The sequence below is a fragment of the Periplaneta americana genome, chromosome 5 (genome assembly GCF_040183065.1).
Source record: "Periplaneta americana isolate PAMFEO1 chromosome 5, P.americana_PAMFEO1_priV1, whole genome shotgun sequence".
In the NCBI taxonomy this organism is placed as follows: Eukaryota; Metazoa; Arthropoda; class Insecta; order Blattodea; family Blattidae; genus Periplaneta; species Periplaneta americana.
The window spans coordinates 45990140-46011005 of record NC_091121.1 but is presented as its reverse complement, the minus strand read 5'-3'; the positions used below and the strand labels follow the sequence as shown (position 1 = coordinate 46011005).

General features: G+C 34.1%; 1 protein-coding gene and 1 long non-coding RNA gene across 2 annotated transcripts in view; one reads left to right on the top strand and one right to left on the bottom strand.

Annotated features, from left to right (window-relative positions):
* The window catches only part of LOC138699578 (uncharacterized), a 177811-nt gene that overhangs the window by 745 nt on the left and 156200 nt on the right, over nt 1–20866 (top strand). Inside the window, exon 2 of the long non-coding RNA XR_011332033.1 lies at nt 5903–6022. This is a non-coding gene — a long non-coding RNA (uncharacterized lncRNA). The remainder of the gene's footprint in view (nt 1–5902; nt 6023–20866) is intronic.
* The window catches only part of LOC138699576 (carbonic anhydrase 2-like), a 117533-nt gene continuing 109752 nt past the window's right edge, over nt 13086–20866 (bottom strand). Inside the window, exon 7 of the mRNA XM_069825575.1 lies at nt 13086–20257. Within this exon, the coding sequence (XP_069681676.1) occupies nt 20045–20257 (213 nt within the window). The 3' untranslated portion in view covers nt 13086–20044. The remainder of the gene's footprint in view (nt 20258–20866) is intronic.

Here is a 20866-nt window from a genome sequence, read left to right as displayed (position 1 = left end):
TAGGTATGTCCTTTGTTTGAGTGTAATTAATTTAATTTGATGGCTTTTGATCATTGAAACTGTTGTGGCGGTTTTATTGCATTTTGTAACTAAACCACAGTCTAGTATATACAGTCACGAAGCATGAGTTATGAGGTTACTAGGAACAATAGACTGCAGGTACTATTTCGCATTGTCTGTAATGAGGCGATAGTAGCGATCCTAGTGGTTAGCAACTATCTATGGATGTATATTCCTTACGTATTGGGCTTCGTGACTGTATATACTAGATTGTGACTAAACTGTAAATACAGGAGCGCTGTTAGTGAGCGGGACGTGTCCCCCCCAATATTTGGCTTACCGGTAATTGTTTTTTTATATAATTATTATTAATCTGTCGGCATTTAAGTTACTTTATTATTCAGTCAGCAGTACAGTTATAAATAAATCATTTTTCGTTTCTCTTAATAACGCCTTAGAATTATTGTATATAGACGTATTCTAAAATTTTTTCTCACTGTCTCCCCCAAAAATATATAGTTGGTAAATATATATCCTTACGGCGTTAACTGTGCCAGCAAAAATATTATTATTATTATTATTATTATTATTATTATTATTATTATTATTATTATTATTATTATTATTATTATTATATCCTTCCACACATTCCTAAGTAACTTTGCTTCACAGCTATTTTTCGTGAAAGAATAGAAGCTGGGGCTAATTGAAATGGAAGATACTAAGAGTATGCACAAAGGGGCGCTTTTGGTTTTAACTCCTCCCCTCATCCACCGCTGTGGAGTAACGGTTAGTGTGTCTGACCATCAAACAAGCGGACCTGGGTTCAAATCTTTGTTGGGACATGTTACCTGCGTGGGATTTTTCCTGAGATTTTCCCTCTACCAAATGAAGTAGAATTATTGGGTAACTTCCGACTTTGGACCTTGGACTCATTTCGACATCATTAATTTACATATCATCATCCATACCATAGCCCAAGTTAAATTCACAGTGCGGTGTGCTGTATTTGTACAAGAGTGCAGCCATTCGGCTACCCAATCATTCACAGAATAGGAGTGGTAAGCACAATAAGCCTCAGGCTGCAGTGTCAGCCTTCGGGTCCATTCTCTGTACAAGAGAAATAAACTCCCACCATCCATTTGGAAAGAAATTAATGAGTTAGAAAGTGAAATATTTCAATGTGATATAAAATATGAAAGTATCCACACCTTTTGAAATCATGATATTGTAATTAGTAAACACTTTATTAAGAAATACAGGTTGTTGGCAATTCCCAAGTCGAATCTCATTTGCCATCTATGGACAGATGTAGTGAGTAAAATTGTAACCCATACCCTACCTAGAAATGGCTCACGAGACAATTGGTTTACAGGGCTGATTATAAAGAGTGCAAATAAAAAGAAAAACTTTTGAGATACATTTAAATTGTATTTTATTTAGTGCATATTTTAAAAAATAACCAGTCGTTCGGGTATTGATAAAATAACCAGTTATCAGGTTAAACCAGCAAGCAGAAATAACTAGCTATTAACTGCGTAATCATATTAAAATAACCAGTTATTTTTGCCAATCCCTAGTTGCTAGACTGTTATGCCGAGAGACGACAGGAATGCTGGTCCCTTTTGTTTGTCTCTCTCTGTACAATTTAGTTATATGAATTTATGTAAGACATTATCACGAAAAAATTGGCAGTGGAATCAGTGTCCCGAGAGGCCATTTGTTGAGTACTTACTTAAGTAATGTTAAAATGAAGAGAAATAATATTTTTATTATATAGATATTGCTATATATATTCTATGTAGATATAACGTTCCATACATTTACTGGATTCCTTTAATATTATTTGAATTTTAGTAGTTGTTGGAGCCAAAGATAAATCCAAGCTGAAATCCTCAGTATTGAAATTTATGCGAAGAACAGCAGGATACAAACGTATAATTATAGGTCAGAACAGGAGTGTGCTGGCAATATTAAAAAAAGATAGCGAGACGGAGAGAGAGAGAGAGAGAGAGAGAGAGAGAGAGAGAGAGAGAGAGAGAGCCAGTGGAGATGTACAGAAAAGGGAAAGAGAGAAATAATTTTGAATTTACAATAATAATACAATAATGATTAAAATAACAACAATAATGTAACTTTTTAGCTTTAAAATGGGTCCCAAACTGCCCTTTCTTTTTAACACAGTGTTATGAAATACACTGTGCCATAACCCCCACTTTGCATTAGGGAGCGCACGCTTAGTTTATTAATTATTTATTCGCTATAACTTGCAAGTCACTTCAGTACTCAGAAAATGATTGCAGATTATGAAAGCTTGTGATTCCCTAATGTTCCATATACATTATGTCAGGATCCATCAGTTTGAGAGAGGCAGATATCTAAATGTGTTTATGAGTAAATTTTACATAGGCCTATCAGTTTCTTGGACTTGTAATAAATGTAGTAATGTTATAGTTACAATGCTCCAAAAGGAAATAACATTTCAATGGATACCTAGTCATTGTGGTATACCTGGAAACGAGAAAGTTGATAATATTGCAAAACAGGCAACGTATTTGCAACCAAAACCTCTTCAAGTGATATCTCTATCCAGTGCTTCTGCTTCAGTAAAGTATCATTTTACGAACCTATGGATCAACAATTGGCTCTTCTGACAAAGGAAAAATTTTACAGTCTGTACAAAAGAAACCAAATGACCTGGAAATGTACAAAAACTTGCCCAGACATGTTCAAACATTTTTAACAAGAGCCAGAACAGGTCACATTGTCACTCAATTATACCTACACCAATTTCACATTTCTGATAATCCTACTTGTCTGTGGTGTAATAATCATGATGAAGATCTGGAACACATTCTTCTATACTGTCCATCCATAAACCACAAAAGAAGTAAATTAAAATCATCAGTACCAGTTGCAGAAGACACAGCCCTGCAGTATATATTGACTACACCCCAACTCTGGCTACTAGCAACAGGCATCTATAATGAACACCGATCAAATTACCCCTCATTTCTCGTGAAAAAACAACAACTGAATAGATTACAGTGGACTATAGTGGACTTTATGTTGTCGACAAACAGCTGGATACATTAAGAAGATTGATTGATAATTATAATAAAACAATTTACAGATACTTAAACATCTTTGTTGTTAAAGCTATGGTGACATCGAGAATATTTTTAAATGACATCCTATAATATCATCTGAAAGAGCATATTTTTTGTACCGCTGTGCAGTACATCATTTGTTTTAAACAGACGCACTATGGTTATGGTTGGAATGGAATGGAATTTTCGGAAGGTGGGCACTGTGACCCAGCACTACGACCTTTTACGATCTATTGTGTAACCCTCAAGCTAGGCTCATTCCCAAACTACACCAGCTGACTACACTAAGGTTCGCTGCATCCCCAGGTTTCGAGCAGGCAACTCCCCTCATCCCTAGGTCAGCCTTCTCCATGCATCTCAGCCGGCATTCAGGGAATGCTATGGAATGATGACAAAATGGAGAAATGTTAACTAAATACTGTAGATGCCTAATATGGGGAAATGGGAGAACCCTAAGAAAAACCCCAATTGCGACCATGTCCAACACAAGTGTCATTAAATCCCAGGCCTGACTGGGACTCGAACCCAGGCTGCCTGCATGACAGGCCGAAGATTTGACCACTCAGTCACCGCAGGAGACCTGGTTGTGGTTACTATGGAAACAATTTAATTTGTTTATATATTTTATTAATCCTTGTGTTATAAAATCAACATAAAATCATTCAAATCTACTACCAATTTTTCTGTGACTAGAACACAAACTAAATTCAACGACTCTCCATTCACAACGATTTGGAACTTGGTATTTTGCTGATAGTTAAAGAGAAACTAAGTCATTCTCTCCATTTAAAAGTATGAATGAATGAATGTATGAATGTATATATTTGTCTTCAAGTAATATACCTTTCGGTGAGGCGGCACTTCACATTATTAGTATACAGTGCCGTCTCTCCCCGTTTTACACGCCTCTCTTACAAGTCAATTGGGACATTACTTATTTTTAATTTATTATTGCAATTCTTCCACTAGTCTTTTCTTGTCTGTCATCAATTCTTCATCTAACCCATCATTATACCAAAAATACTGTAACCCCCCCTCACTCTACATCTCTAATTATTTGCACTTTTCACTACTCCCTTTTCCTCATAGCTACTTTTTAGGTCTTAGTTTTCTTCTCTCACGATTTATTTCCCCTCCACACCATTTCCTTAAGTCATACTGTTTTTTCATCTTGTTTTCCCCTCTTCCTTCATCACTGCTCCCTGAACTATCTCCTACTTGCGTTACTCTACTTCTAGTCAGCCTCGATTTACATCTTAGTTCCTTCACCCGCTCCGGAATTGCTCCCATCTGATGTCCAATATTTCCATTCGCTTGCATTGAGGTCTTGTACTGCTGAGCTTGCTGAACTTGCGTTTAAAAGTACTTATGCATACATCTTTTTGTTTCTTCTGTCACCAAATCCTAACACCTTTAGTATCTCAGTTCTCTCATTTTTTGTTAAGAACATCTTGTGTTATGTTGATTTCATCAATAAAATTACTTTCATAACACAATGACTAACAAAATGTAGGCTATCACCAAATTAAATAATTGTTACCATAGTACCTCTGTATAAAATAAACTAAGTATTACATAGCAATACAAAAGAAATGCTCTTTCAGGTATTAAAAAGCTACCGTATAAGTTTTATTTAAAAATATTCTCAATGACGACACAACTCGCACAACAATAATGACAAGACTATTTTGTTTCTATAAAAGTATTCCTTTCTAAATATAAGATTTGACATGTCTGAACTTTTTGTCTAAAATCCCCTTATTGACTTTTAGTTGAAATTATGCGTTAATTTTGAAAAACCTTGTATAACATAAGCAGAGAGAGAACCTTTTCCTTGGGGGGGGGGGGGGGGGGAAGCAAAACCATAGAATCTCGATATAACGAGGTTATGGGGGATGTCACTTACTTACTCCCCTGTTATAGCTTCACCATGGTACATTATGTCGGAATATGATAATTTAATAAAAGTATTTTTGGGGTGCATGTTTCTTATAGTGTTACATCCATATCCATGATGTTTCGGACCGAGTTGTATAGAGCTTCAACTGTAGGTCTACTACAAATTATAATTAGGGGATAACCATCGGCAGAGTTATGGGAGGGTATGTGAGAGCACTGCCCCCCCCTCCCAAATTTGTCTGAACTCTTTTTTTTCTATTAACATTACAAAATATTGAATTCAAAAAACTTTTCTTGCTTTTGTTTATGAATGAGATATTATTTGTAAATGCTACCATCGTACCATCTTCCTGGAAAATGGCTGTTTTCACAAAAAAATCTTTTGACGATGGTTGTTATATAAAAACTACTGAAAATTTTCACTCCTTTAACATGGGATTGTGGTGTTTTTTTTTTTCACTAACACCTAATTCAGTAGATGGTCGCTGCAGACTACTAACACAGGAGTACAGGCTGTTGCAAAAGAAACATTACAGTGCTTCCATTCCTCAAATGAGGTATAGAAATTCTCATACATTCAGAAATTTAAAATAAATATTATAGTCTAGACACATGATCTGAAGACATTAATTCGTCAATTTAAGCACAGGAACCTAATCATAAAAAAGCAAGAAAAATCTTTTGCATTCAATATTTTCTAATGTTAATAGAAAAAAAAATTGTTTAGACAAGTTTGGAGGGGGGGGGGCCTATGTTGTATAAATACTTCATGTTTTGTCCTCCTATAAGTGAATGCTGGTATATGTGGCTACCAACTCAATGAATCAGAGTCAATTATTGTTGAGAGTAGTAGAAATGTTTCTCATTTTGTGTTCGTACTGTGTTGTTTCTAGCCGCAGCATTGGTCATGCCGTCCATCTTGCTGTAATGCCATCTTTCTGTGGATGACCAATGTTCAATAATTCCCAAGAGAACTGAAGAACTGTAAGACACGTCCCCCGATGAGGATGATGGTGATTATAGACTTATTATTTTCAGTGTTATTATTATTATTATTATTATTATTATTATTATTATTAGTGGTGGTGGTAGTAGTAGTAGTAGTAGTAGCAGGGTTGCCAGATGTTCCAATTTTCATATAAAAGTCCAGAGTCCCGCTTCGATTCGAAGCGTATAATTGTATCGTTACCTAATAACCAGGGAACGGATTTATATGGACTAAAAATATATGAAATATGTAAATATATATGTAGTTATTTTTACCAAAATATGGAATTAAATATGGATTTTTACCAAAATATGGAATTAAATATGGACTTAAAATTATAAAAAAATGACTATGTACGTTAAATATTGGTACATTTTAATCAAACTAAACAAAAAATATAATGGACGTACCTTATCTTCCAATGTAGTTTCAACAAAACACAATTTTTATTGTCTGTTACCATAACAATAGGTTACAAACATTTCTTTCAAGTGCTGAAAAGTGAATCTTCTTCTATTGTCTCTGAGGATAGATTTATACTGACTAAAAGAGCGTTCGACGTCACAAGAAGTAACTGGTACATAATTCAATTTCACAATGTCTGCTGGGGATAAGTCCAAGTTAATCTTCACTGTTGATTCACCACTCATCACAGCAACAACCTTTTGTAGTTCTTCATATCCAGGGTTTTTTTAAAGTACAGTGTCCACCTTAGCTCTTACTGCATCTGCAACTTTACCTCTACCACGATTCAGTTGTTCCACAGTACTATTTATAATTTCAAAACTTTCAGATAGTGAAAGGTGCCTATTTTGGAGACTTTTGAGCGTTTTTATGATGCATGAAAATGTATGCTGAATGTGAGCTAAGTCATTCTTCACACTTATGTCACAGGTAACTGTTTTCGCAGTATCAATTGAGACTGCATCTTCAGAGTCCAATGCAAGGAGAACATTGTTAATAGAGTCTATATGTTCGGCATAATATTCAACTGCTTCTAGCCATGTACCCCATCTAGTTAAAATTGGCTTTGGTGGCAATGGAATTTCAGGGTACATTTCTTTCAACACGTTAACTCTACTGGGAGCTTTGAGAAATACTTTTTTCACTGATGAAATCAACAAATCTACTTTAGGGAAATTGTCTCTGACCACTTCTGCCACACGATGAAATGCATGCGCCACACAAGTAAAATGAGTCAATTTAGGATATACAACAGATAATGCTTGTCCAGCTTTGACCATATAAGGGGCAGCATCGCTAATAAAGAATAACACATTATCGTACATAATACCCTTTGGCCACAGGATACCCATAGCTTCGTTGAACAGTTTAACTATAGTTTTGTTATTGCACTTTTCTAGAACATCACAATGTAAAAGAATTCGTTCAGAATATTGTTCACTTAACAAACCGATAACTACATTACCAACAAGTCTACCTTCTTTGTCGGGAGTCTCATCAATGGAAACCCAAATTGAACTATCTTTAATTTCATCTCTTATCTTCTGTATTGTCTCATCGTAGATGGATGGAGCATACGTCTTCCTAAGTGTTGACTCATCCGGGATTGTATGTTGAGTATATTTTTCAAGGAATTCCCTGAAGACCTTATTCTTTAGTTTGTAGAGAGGAATATCAGCAGAGATGAGAGAACGGCACAGGTCGATGTTAAACTCAGATCTTACATTCGATGTTGTTGGTTGTGTTAAAAACAATTGTCTCTGCTTGGAATTTAGTTGTTTGTTGGCCTGATGTTTACTAGTTGTAATGTGTTGTTGCACCAGGAACTTTTGTGTAGATGATACTGCACACTGACACAAATTACAAAATAATATTTTATTGTCAGTTGATAAACCATCTTCTTTAAATTCTGAAATGTAACTTGTTAGTTTTGATTTTAAATTGACTGAATGACGTACTTTTGGCATATTTACCGTCTTTATAGTATGATTTACAAAACTGAACCTATGTGTACTCTGACTGGCATTTAACTGTTGAGCTGCACAACTGAAGTCTGTTAAAAATTTTAAATTAAATTAATACAGTTTTGTAACTTACTTTCCCATTGTTGATAGGACTGCTAATTTTCAAATAACTCTGATGTTAAAGGGATTACTGAACATGTGTTTAAATCTCTATTGTTGAAATGTATTTTTAAAAGTTAATGGAATTTTGTTTTGTTTTATTGTTAAACCTAATATAATATGGACTGTTTTATATGAAATATGGAAAATATATGGAAATTAACGAAAATATGTACTAAACTCTAAAATATGGAAAAATATGGAAAATAAAAGTAGGATTTTTCAACCCTACACATTGTGAAACATAAAGATAATGCAAAATATAAATTATATTAGCTTTATAAGTAAATATGTATTTACATATAAATCCTTTCCCTGCTAATAACTATTTTGTTCTAGGCCTAAATAATTACAACAAATTTAAATTAATGTCCTTAACAATGTAGGTTTTCATATTGGAAAAAAACAAATATTTTGGCAAGTATAAGGTTTGTAACAGCTAATTCAGTGGTGAATTATGATATTTCTAAACATTTAAAAAGAGACGTTCATCCCAAATGCATGGCAAAGAGAATGGAAAAAAAAGCTTGTTGAAAATGCTAAAGTCCAGTAATAAATATGTAGGAACCTCTAAAAATGTATACTGCACGATATGTTAAATTATGGGTTTTGAGCAATAATAAATATGAATTCAGGTTTTAGTAAATTTTATGTTATTGTTATGAAATAAACATTGAAATTTAAATATTCTGTCACATTTAGTGTCATCTTTTGGAATATGTGCTTTAGAATTAATAATAAACAGCTGAGGAAATCTATGAGTCACAACTACCATTAAGTCATTAAGTTAATAATTTGGCATAACATAGGCTATTTGTAGAAAGATGCCAGAGAAACGTGATGTAACTTACAGCCAGATAAATATTATTTTGTATTGAAAACATGTATCTTCAATATGTTTTTATTTTTTAATTAAAATTTCAATTTTAAGATTCATATTAGTTTCTTCAACTGTATATAAAGGAATATTTTTTATTTCGTTTTTATTTCTTTTGTAGTCATGAAAATGTCAGCTCTACCCATATTCATACTATTCGTTCTTTAAAACAAAACGTAAATATTGTATATTATAATGAAAAAATAATGTCCCTCTTTGGTAGATGTAAAATCTGGCAACCCTGAGTAGTAGTAGTAGTAGTAGTTATAGTATTCATATTATTAATATTAATGTGATATTCTCCGTAACAAGCATGAAATAGGTAAAGTGGTCTTTGGGTATGTTTAAATCTAGTAATTTTATTGCAGATATGAAGTTTTAAATTAGCCTATGCCTATGTTTGAAATAATTCTGAGGTATTATGTGTCGTCTATTAACTTCCAAAATTTTTTCCACCGGTTTTCTGATATTTCTGTTGACTGCATGTTATGGCTGAAAGCAAAGTCATTTGAAATTGTACCAATTAGAAAATTCTTGTCTTTTACTTTATTTTATTTTGTGAAACAGAATATTCGAACTGGTACCGTTTCTGATCTGAAGACTCATTATATGAATTGTTTATATACTAGAATATTATTGTCGAGCATTCATATGGTGTATATCTGAGTAAGACATACGATGTATCCATCGTAGTAAATTTCTTACCTTTTTCGGAACTATTTATGCACTTTCTATACATGATTATGTTGGTTGGAGAATTTCAGATGCTTTAATACCGAACAACCTCCAGTGATGTGTTTTGTGGTTGAACGTTTTTGTCGTATCTTCCCTTTCTCCTTGTCTCGTCCTCATAATAATAATAGTAATAATAATAATAATAATAATAATAATAATAATAATAATAATAATAATAATAATAATAATCATCATCATCATCATCACCACGTTACTATTACCACCACCACCACCATTATTATTATTATTATTATTATTATTATTATTATTATTATTATTATTATTATTATTATTATTATTATTAGGTAAATGAAACTAAAGATTCAGGCAGATGTTACCTGCCTTCGTTTCATATTGCTAGCAGTTAGAGTTGCGCCGATGTTTAAAACCAGTTGTGTATGTTTGGTAAAATACGAAAAACCTTTGTTTTAAACCATTTAATACCTGGTACAATTTCAATGCGGGGAAAGACACATAACCTATAAACGCTAGCAACGGTGTTGTCTGTTCCACTAAAAGTTGTTTTATGTGTATCCGCATGTCCGGATGAGAGGGTTGTGGTGAATTTGTCGTAAGCTCTTCACTGATAGAAGACTCAGAAGGTATTGATGATTGAGTAGATGAAGATGATGTCCTTGAAGGTATATCAATAGGCTGTAAATTAACTTCTGACATATTTCTTTTTGTTCTCTTTATTTGCGATATATCATTCGAAGTTACTCGTTTAACAGACTGAGGACAAAGCCCACATCTGATATGATGTTATTTTTAGTCCGGATGCCAGAACATTATGGTAACTAGTCTTACAATATTTACAAGTTATCTCTGTCTTACCATTGATATGTCTTGTATCGAAAAGATTCCACACTTCCAATCGAGGACGCATTCCACTAGAACTAGACTCTTTGGTTTGACTGAGTAAATTATAGTAGCGCAGCACTGTCCGGCTCAAACGTTTTAAGATAAAACGTCTTTGGTCCGGCTTTATATAGATCAGTAACCTGTCTTCTAGACGTCTCTGGGTACATCTAGTTCAGCGGTCATCAGCACAGTGCACCCTCGGGCTAGCCTCTTACCCGCGGATGGGGCATAGTACGATACACTACTTACCCGTTACCCATTTCAGCGAGTGCTGACGACCACTGATCCAGTTTATTGTTTTGTCATAATCCCTGAAGCGTATGCATTTGGTGTTGTTTTCCAGTATCCAAAGTTGCGTGACATCCTGAATCAAATGAAACATTCTTGCATGGTTTTAAACGTTTAAAACAAAGCCTTTATATATTCAACAGTATTAAACCGCATTTTTAAAACCATATTGGAGCTAATAAATGTCTAAAGATGTGGATTAATTTCTCATACATTATACGCACTTATGAGCAATATTGTGTTTTTTTTTTCTATTTTATTCGGTTTTTAACAACACTGTCCAAATCTCAAAAGGCCGTTAAAAAGATCGATCGCTAATGAATGTAGTAGGCCTATGTCGTGAGACATACTTCGTATGAGAGAGGCACTTGAGACAAAGTTGTAAGTAACGTAATATAATGTCCACTACACTTTGTGGTGTTATGTGCAAGTGACTTACGTCTTATAAATAGACAAAAGAATTAATTCCACATCAAAATGAAATCTGAGGCTCAGAGGCTATACAGGACACGGTTATTTCAAACAAGCATGTTGCAAGTGCGTTTGTAGCTTTAATTCATTATTTTTAAGACCGACATTTAGAAATGTGGTTCTCAAAATATGTAAACAGACAATTATGTGTTAATTTAAATATAGAATTTTTAATGTGCGTTATATAGCACTGCATTGATATTGAAATTATCGTGCCCAGAAGTTTGAGTTATTTGAATAAAAACGTATTGTTCATATAATATAATTTTTATTTAACAACGTCCCTTTTAATTTACAGAAGATATGGATATAATGGAGGAGTGATAGAATGGTAAATTACAAGATAAACTGACATGCTTGAAATAACCTCCTCAACCGCCAAGTATCTCACAGAATCTGCCAAGACTGCAAACCTTGTATAACTATTCTACTTTAACGCAATTCTAAACACTTCAGAGAAAATATAGCCTGAATCATTTGGGAACACATAAAATCGCTATAAAAGTTATAACAGGAGTTATACAAAATTTATTTTAGTTTCAATTTAACGTTAACACGCGAGTTTTGTACCGTTACTTTTACAAACAAAAGAAATCAGATTATTTTCATTTCAAGTGGCCTTGGTTTTTACTGCTTTAAAGTCTACGAAATCTATTAAGAAAACAGTGCTTGTTATAGCTTGACTTAATTGCAGCTTCGGTAATTGATATTTCTATTGCCTGCTTTTTATTTTTAATTACCGAACAGAATGCGTACATAGGCCTATCCAGTAACACGTCATTCCGTGAAGCTTTTTAATTATACTTTTTCTGCGATGAACGTGTCTGCATAACATAACCTTGGGATATTAAGTCCACCATTTTTAATTTTATTTTAAGTAAAATAAGGCGTTTCCTACAATGATCGACTGTATAAAATTAATGGTTTCACACCTTTCGACTCGAAAGCTATAAATTGAAATACAGAATTTTATGCGAATTATGAAAGAGACAGATAACGTCTAACGTGAAATGTTTAAATATATAGCTTTTAAAAATCTGGTCATTATGGACAGAATTTTTCGTGTAAATAAAACAAATAAACGACAGGGGATTTGTGAAATGCCTTGGATTGCAATAGCTTTGTTCTTAGTATCTAGGCTATGTTATTTTTAGGTTAGAGAAGGATGGATTAAATTATTAAAAAATAAACACTGCAACAGGCAGGATAAGTATACCCCAGCCAATAAGTATACATACTATATTGGAGCGAGACGGACCGTGTGGAATGACGTAATGAATGAAGAAAGTGAAATTTGAGGAGAAATAATTAAAATGTACGCTATCACTCGCCCTTGCAAGAAAATTTGGAACTGTGATGAAGAACCTACGTAAGCTGTTGACCATTTGTCTCACTCCATTTTTCATCGCCGTTTAGGAAACTTGGAAGAATTTTGAGGGGGTAAAGCCGAAAATGGACGTAGCCTAATAACTACCATACAAGGGAGATGATCGTGTGGAGAAACTCAAAGAAAATTAAATAGATGATGTAGCAGAAGGACCGTATAGATAATCACGAGGCAGGAAGTTTATCTTAAATATCTGTTTCCAAGGTATCACGAATGACACAAGACTAAATTTTTCATGTCAAAACGTTACCGTACACTATTTCTCTCGTTGTAAGTAGAATATAGACGTTTCACATACAAAGGCACAAGTTCTTTTCGCATATAGAGAACTTGCACTAACGCACTTAACACTAATGTGGAAGATAAATAATACAAGTTTAGCTAAAACTTACAAAATTTATTTGTATTAAAATTTAACACACTGTAACATTATAAGAAACATTGTTGAAACAAATCAACTATATCAACTGCGGCAATATGAAGTCACTGAAAGTTAAATTGACAGGGTGGATTGGTCACTGGACATTAGACTAAGATGAAATTAACAATGTGTCTTTCAGCAGACCACAGCAACTGCTAAACACCGTTCGTGGACTCTGTGAAGTATGGTCGCACATAACGTCACTCGGGAGAGGGAGAAGTCTGCTACCTTCCCTTTACTTTCTCTTTCTTCAAGCCAGTTGTGTTTCCTCTCCCACTAAATTTCTTTCGCGCCCTGACTACTCATTGGACCAGCCATGACGCTACATGCGCAGAAGGCTTGTTTTTCACTTCACAGATTCCACGGACGATGTTTATTTAGAAACCCCAATTTTTCGAGTGCTTCTGTGCATCCATAGCCACGTGATATCGTAAACCAATCAGCTTTGTTTAGTTATTTGGTGCTAAAATAGCCGCACCAATTATATTCTGTTGGATTGTTATTTATATGTATAATTTTAATTAGTACTAATTATAATTTTTATAACATAACTAGCCGTACCCGTGCGCTCCGCTGCACTCGTTAGAAATAAATATAAAGTAATTACATAATTAAAATAGGACATTTGATCCAGGGAACATTCGTGTTTGATATAAGGGTAAATCGTTTATTATGTTACTTAATTTAAATTGTATTTGCATAATTAACATGCGATTATTTTGATCCAGAGACCACTCATTTGGTCACAAAAATTATTTTAGGAAATACAGGAAACGAATGTACAGAATAGCCTATCAAGTTTTCTGTGCATAAGAAGCTATTTTAATCTTACCTGTCCTTGATTCACTCAGAAGTTACTGTAATAACATTATAGCATTATGTCCATCTAGAGAAACTACACTTTCCAATGGTGAATTAATAATTAATTATACAAATCGGTTAATTTAGCTTCCGATATTACTTCATACAAACACAGAAACATTATCTGTAGGCTATCTTTCATAGCTTTCGATTGTTGCTGTCCAAGGCCCCTTATAGACGAAGTCATTTGTTTTTTAATTCATTACACGGCCTTAGATGGCAGTTATTTTAATTTTAAAACTCATTTATCTCATTAAATATCAGTCCTATCAAAATTTTTCAAGGAATAAAACTTATCGGAAATTATTTTTAAAGAAACTTTTGTTATGTAACATTTTTCACAAAAATCAATAATAAGCGAGATATTTGGATTTATTTAATTCAGGCCCCCTTATAACCCCCTTTTAAATAATGTATTTTGAATGCCATATAGCCTAAAATCTAAGTTACAACGAACTTAATTTATATTCCAATTTTCATCGAAATCCGTTCAGCCATTATCGCGTGAAAAGGTAACAAACATACAGACAGACAGACAGACCTACAAACAAAAATTTCAAAAAAGCGATTTTCGGTTTCAGGGTGATTAATTATATATGTTAGGACCAATTATTTTTGGAAAATCGAAAATTGCCAGAAAAATTTCGGCTATAGATTTATTATTAGTATAGATTAACTCTTTTGCTAAAAACCAACGTATGAAGTGTGGAGTTCTTTTACAGATAAATTGTCGAAATGATGTAGGTACTAGGTTTTTGCCCTCAGTAGGTCTACATATCCGATGTAGTTACTTCAGCGCCAAAAGCAATTTGACTGGCGATTGCGTATGGGCATGCATTTCCATCAGCGATGGTCACAATATTAACGCCTGTAAGCAATTTATTTAGATGGATACTAATGAGACCCATCCAGATTGTTTTTTTATTTCTAGCAGCTACTTATCTAGAAAACAACGTATTGCCGAGAATGTAATTTTGAGTGAACAACAATGATAGTTATTGTTGAGTTAATAGAGATTATCAAGGCTATTTTAATGTCAATTTGTTTTGCAGTGGGCACAAACTTTCATCAGATTCTGATTTTACGCACAAAAATAAACAATTTTTGTCTTTTTATCAAACCTTTGTTTTTTTTTTAATATTTAACGAAATTGAAAAACATTAGTACACAGGTAATACTTTGAAATATTGCATCTTAATCATAATTATATTGTTTGACTATTCACATAAACATTCGTTTTAATGATTATTAGTTCCGTTATAGGAACAAGGTTTGATTAAGATACAATTTTTCAAAGTATTACCGTGCATTAATGTTTTTTAATTTTGTTAAATATTTTATTACAAACTAAAATGTTTAATGCAAAATTTCCTTGCTTTTTATGCATAAAACCGGAAGCTCATCAAAAAGCTTTGGATTTCCATGTAAAAAAACTGATTTGACCTTAAAATGACCTTGATTACTTCCAGTAAATCAAAAATAACTAACGCCATTGTTTTTTCTTTCAAATGAAGAAACGTTTATTCAAAATGTCATTCCCGCAAACGCGTTGACCTTAAAATGACCTTGATTACTTCCAGTAAATCAAAAATAACTAACGCCATTGTTTTTTCTTTCAAATGAAGAAACGTTTATTCAAAATTTCATTCCCGCAAACGCGTTGTTTCCGAGATAAAAGCTGAAAAATGAAAATAAAAACACCTTGTATGATCGTTTATGGTACATTCGAGGGATAATACGTGGAGAAGTATACTACATTATAATCCCCCTATATTTCTATTTCGGGTTATAGATACTGATTCTTTGATTATATTGATATAAACATACCGATACACTTTATTAGCCAAATAATTTGAGACCTAAGTTCAAATCTTGGCAAGTTCGTATGAAATTTGTGGTGAATATGGGCAATGTTGAGGCAGGTTTTCTCAGTGGAGTCTGTTTCCCCTACCACAGTACACCGCTTCCATGTGGATCACAGTTATCCATATCATTGGTGCAGAATACAACGAGAAGTTAGTGATATAGCTAGTATACCAATCAATGTGAAACGGCCTACGTTTCGTGGGACACGTAAGCAATGAATTAGCACCAGAGCTGGAATGAGGCAAGATAAAGAGGATAATTTCTCTAAAATGCCTTTCGGTCACGTAACTGTGCTTACTCGTAACAACTGCATAGCAATGAGGACAGACATACGCTGCATCACAGATCTCTTGTTTTCTGCAATGAGAGGCCATTGCATAATTGAACCGACTCAGCTGGAAGTTTAGTTCAGCTGTGTTCTGAAAGTGCATAAGGTATTGTTAGGCTTTATCATGTAGAATAGTAAAGAATGCATGAATACGGTCATTAGCGATCTGTTTTGAAACCCAGCTTCTTTATTGATACTTCAGAGACGAAACCAATGAAAGCTTGTCATTCAGAAGAAATATAAATGGTTAGTTTCTAGATAAACCCTTTGAGCAACATCATGGTTTTTCAAATTTTGAAAAAAAAAAAAAAATTCAAAATTTATTTTTTGCCCCAAATAAATATTTGGAATTTTATGCGTAATTAGCTTATATAATCTATTGCAAAATTTGCATTGTAGATTATTTTAATTACGTAATAAGTTTTATGTTTAAGCCATTTTTTCTCATCCCTCACTATTGCATAAAAATATAAATATCTCTGAAAATATTTGGTAAGAAAGGTTGTGGTTTGGCGTGATTTGTAGTTAAATGTTTGTTTCATAAGTTGGCGGCATTATTGAAGAATGTAATGGCTGACTTTGTTGTGAATTTTCAAAACAAGTTTAGTATTCTTTGTTTCTGAAAATGTAGACCTACGCTTTTCTAGTGTTTACTTTGTCACTTATTTTCTCGGAACATATGTACCTTTTTTTTTCTCCCCCCCCCCCCAGAAACTAAGAAAGCTAGAAGCATGGAATTTTTACAGCTTATCTATAGTATTGCATTGATTTCTGAACTTTGGTTTCAGGTCATTTTGATAAAAACTTTGTTGTGAACGAATATTAATATAGTTTAATAAGTGCACACCTGTGGAGTAACGGTCAGTGCGTCTGGCCGCGAAACCAGGTGGCCCGGGTTCGAATCCCGGTCGGGGCACCGGTCGTGGCAAGTTCCTGGTTGAGGTTTTTTCCGGGGTTTTCCCTCAACCCAATACGAGCAAATGCTGGGTAACTTTCGGTGCTGGACCCCGGACTCATTTCATTCAGACGCTAATTAACCTAGATGTTGATACAGTGTTGTAAAATAACTCAATAAAATAAAATAAAAAATAAATAGTTTAATAAAAAAATGTAGATGGTTGCAAAGAAAATCATAACTTATTTATTTTCAAAAAGTATATTTTCTAAAAAAGAACTCAGTACTTTTAAGATGATAAAAATAACAGCAAAATTTTCACAAGGATAACCACAATACTCTCTGAAATTAATATACTTAAATTTGAGTTATTTAACATCGATGTTAAATATTTAGGTATGAATTTAGATCGCCAATTAACATGGCGTAAACATATTGAAACTAAACGCAAAGAATTAAATTTGAAAACATAAAAAATCTATTGGTTATTGGGTCTCAAATCAAAATTGTTATTAGAAAATAAACTTCTTGTTTATAAAGTCATACTGAAGCCAATCTAGACATCCAACCGCTAGCAACTCAAACATTAAAATACTGCAGAGATATCAGTCTACAACTTTACGTTCCATTGTCACTGCTCCATAGTATATCCGTAATGATGTCATTCATCATTACCTAAACATTTCAACTGTGTAAGTTCAGTAAAAATACCTGCACCGATTAAGCAAACATCCCTATCCTTATGCATTAAATTTGCTGGATAAGTAAAAAAATAAGAATACTTAAAAGGACCAATACTCTTGACCTTCCATTCATTTTTACTACATCTATTTGAAACATTGTTATTTTATTTTGGAGTGTTGTTATGGGATAACATCTCCACTCATGTCATATTCTTTTATAATATTGATTTATTGTCTATTCCAGACAGATTGTAAATGTGGCATAACTGTTAAAAAATTAACATTAGTATCATAGGCCCTCTGATCTCATCTTAAAGTAATCACACTTTTCCCCTGTTTTCATTTGCACTCTGTAACTGAGTTCTCAGACGATGTTTTATACGCATTCATATTATTTTGAGTCTTCTTAAAATCTGTTTATTTACATCTCAGTAAGTTAGCATTTTCTTCAGTAGCTCCCCGTAGTATTTGATACTGATAATAGTCGCCTCCTTTTCGTCTGATGATGATAGAACCTTCTAAATATTGTGTTTCTTTTCTTTTTTTTTTTTTTTACATATTTACACCGACAGTAATAGTCGAAAGAAACCCGCTTCTGAACGACAGCGTCTGTAAGGAGTTAGGTGTTCAGTCACACGCTCACAATGTCTACTTGGTTGCAAGAACTTCACACATTTACAAAGTTCCGGCTCTTCGTTTTGTTAAACACACGCACACTTGCACACATCTACGTAAAATAATACTGTAGGTAGCTAACTTCACTTTGTTTGCATCATCAGGGCCGTGGAGAGGAAAGGGCAAGAAGTGGCAATGGCTGAGGCTTTCTACTAGACGGGAATAAATATAAATAAGTTACAAAGAAAAAAATAAATATACTTATGTGATGGTTATTCTTCTCTATGCACGATTTTCTCGGCGAATTCTTTGACATCAGGCCCTATTTTACGCAATTACAAGTTACACATAAAATGCTGCAAAATTGTCTTGATAATAGAATTCCACAAAAAGTAAATCTGAGGGGCTAAAACAGATTGTAGGCATCGGCCTATTTTAAATTAACCAGTACATTACTGCTGCGTTCCTACTACTAAAACTTCACACTTGTAAGAACATTTAATTTGGAGAAAGGTTGAATTATTGAACCTAAGAGAGGTCGTTGTATGCAGTATCCTTCAGGTGATCGCGGTGGCCGCACATCCGGCATTTTGCTGAGGCTAGTACGCCTTAGATTTTTCCTGTTATTTATATCTTTCGATAGGTGTGAAATACCAAGTTGAAGAACAGCACGTCGTTGGTGTTCGTGCAAAATGTCATATGTCAGAAACTTCAAACAATTTTTTCCCCTCTAGACATGCATTATTTTGGTGCTCACATATAATTGCATAATATCACAAGATGTGTTTTTATGGTAATATTTTAAGTTTCAAAGTAATTGATCTGAAACCAACAAAAATATTCAGTTTTTTCCCTTTCCTGAAAAATTGTAATTTTAACATACGACATTTTGCACAAACACCAACGACGTGTTTCCTTAAAACTTGGAGCTTTCTTTTTTTTTTAATTTTGTTTTAAAAAGAGGTAAGTTGCCTGGCAAAATACCTTCAATCAAAGAAGGGTTTAGCAACTTATAAATGGAAGTAATAAAACTGAATAGGATTAGAAGTTCATAACTTTTCAAAAACATAACAGTAATTGTTCCACCATAACTAAGCTACTGGCCTGACAAATATTTTCTCTGCAGAGTACCATGTATTCTTCGAAGAAAACTCTTTCTAACAGGTAGCTAATAGTTAGAGGGGCAAACTTGCAATCCATTTCCATTATAGCATGATTTTCATTTGAATTTGATACTTAGCAAAATTCTCATATAGCGACCTGGGCCGTGCTAATAACTGGTTCTATATTTGCCACTATTATGACTCAGAATCTAGCGAAGAGAAACGAGTAATCATTTATGAATAAATGCTAAGTAAATAATTGTTGTGTCCTGTGACGATTACTCCAGTTTCCTAATAAACATGGTACAGTATATAAAAAAGGACATGTTTTGGAAAGCCATGGTCTGTTCTTGTAAAATAGGTTTGAGTTGTAACAGTGTGACTGTAGGAAATACTGTGGTAGGCTACACTTGTAAATTTGTAACTTGTACTTGAGTAAAGACTGATGGGCCACACTGACTCATTCACTTTCTGCTCTCAAGAACTGGCAATTTATATTTGTACTAGATAAGAGATGTTACGACGGATTGGCCACTTGGTTCCCTCCAGAGTCCTGATGCACTATCAGTTCACCACTGGAACGCAGTGATCAGAAGTACGAGCACTGATGCCAATATGTAATTCATACTGGGAGCTTCAGCAGAGCTTTCCCGCTGGCGAGGCTCGGCTGTGTAGTCGTCAGCCACGTTGAACCACACGGGACGGCCACTAAGGGGTTGGACGGGCCGGAAGTTGTGCGTCATGGGGCCCTCCGCAGACTTCAGACTGCGGAAAGCATCAACCTGAAGAGAATATCATTGCATGATAAATATCTGTTAAACTGAGTTTGTGGATATTGTATACGAGTATTGTGATGCTCTCCCTGGAACAGAAATTAAACAATTGCTGGTGATCAGGGCTCTCATTTTGATGATCTAAATCAGAGAGGTGCATTCTCAGTGGCGGTGCGTCAATAAAAGTATGTGAACACCTTTTTCCGTTAATGCAGGGCTATTTTTATTATTTAATGTTGTATTAACGTACTGGAGATGTATAATATCTGGACCGAGTAGTTTAAACTTCCCGCAAGTTTCATGGACTTCTTGCATAAATTTGGCAACGTACGTTCACATGAAAGTCGTGCTCTTTTCAAGGAGGCTACACGACTTGACACACATGCACAGCATAAAATTGTCTGTAGCTGGCCGCTTATGACTCGTGAAGAGCACAAGGCGTTAAGTGGACAGTGGATATATGCTGCAGATGTCACATGCGTCGATGCGTTCTTGAGGTACGAAATATTCTACATTTTAGTTTACAGGTGTCAGTATTTCTCACTGTTGGAGCTTTTATTTTTGTATGGTGTGTGTATAGTGCTACTACCGGAGTGTAGTCTGTGAATTATTCTACTT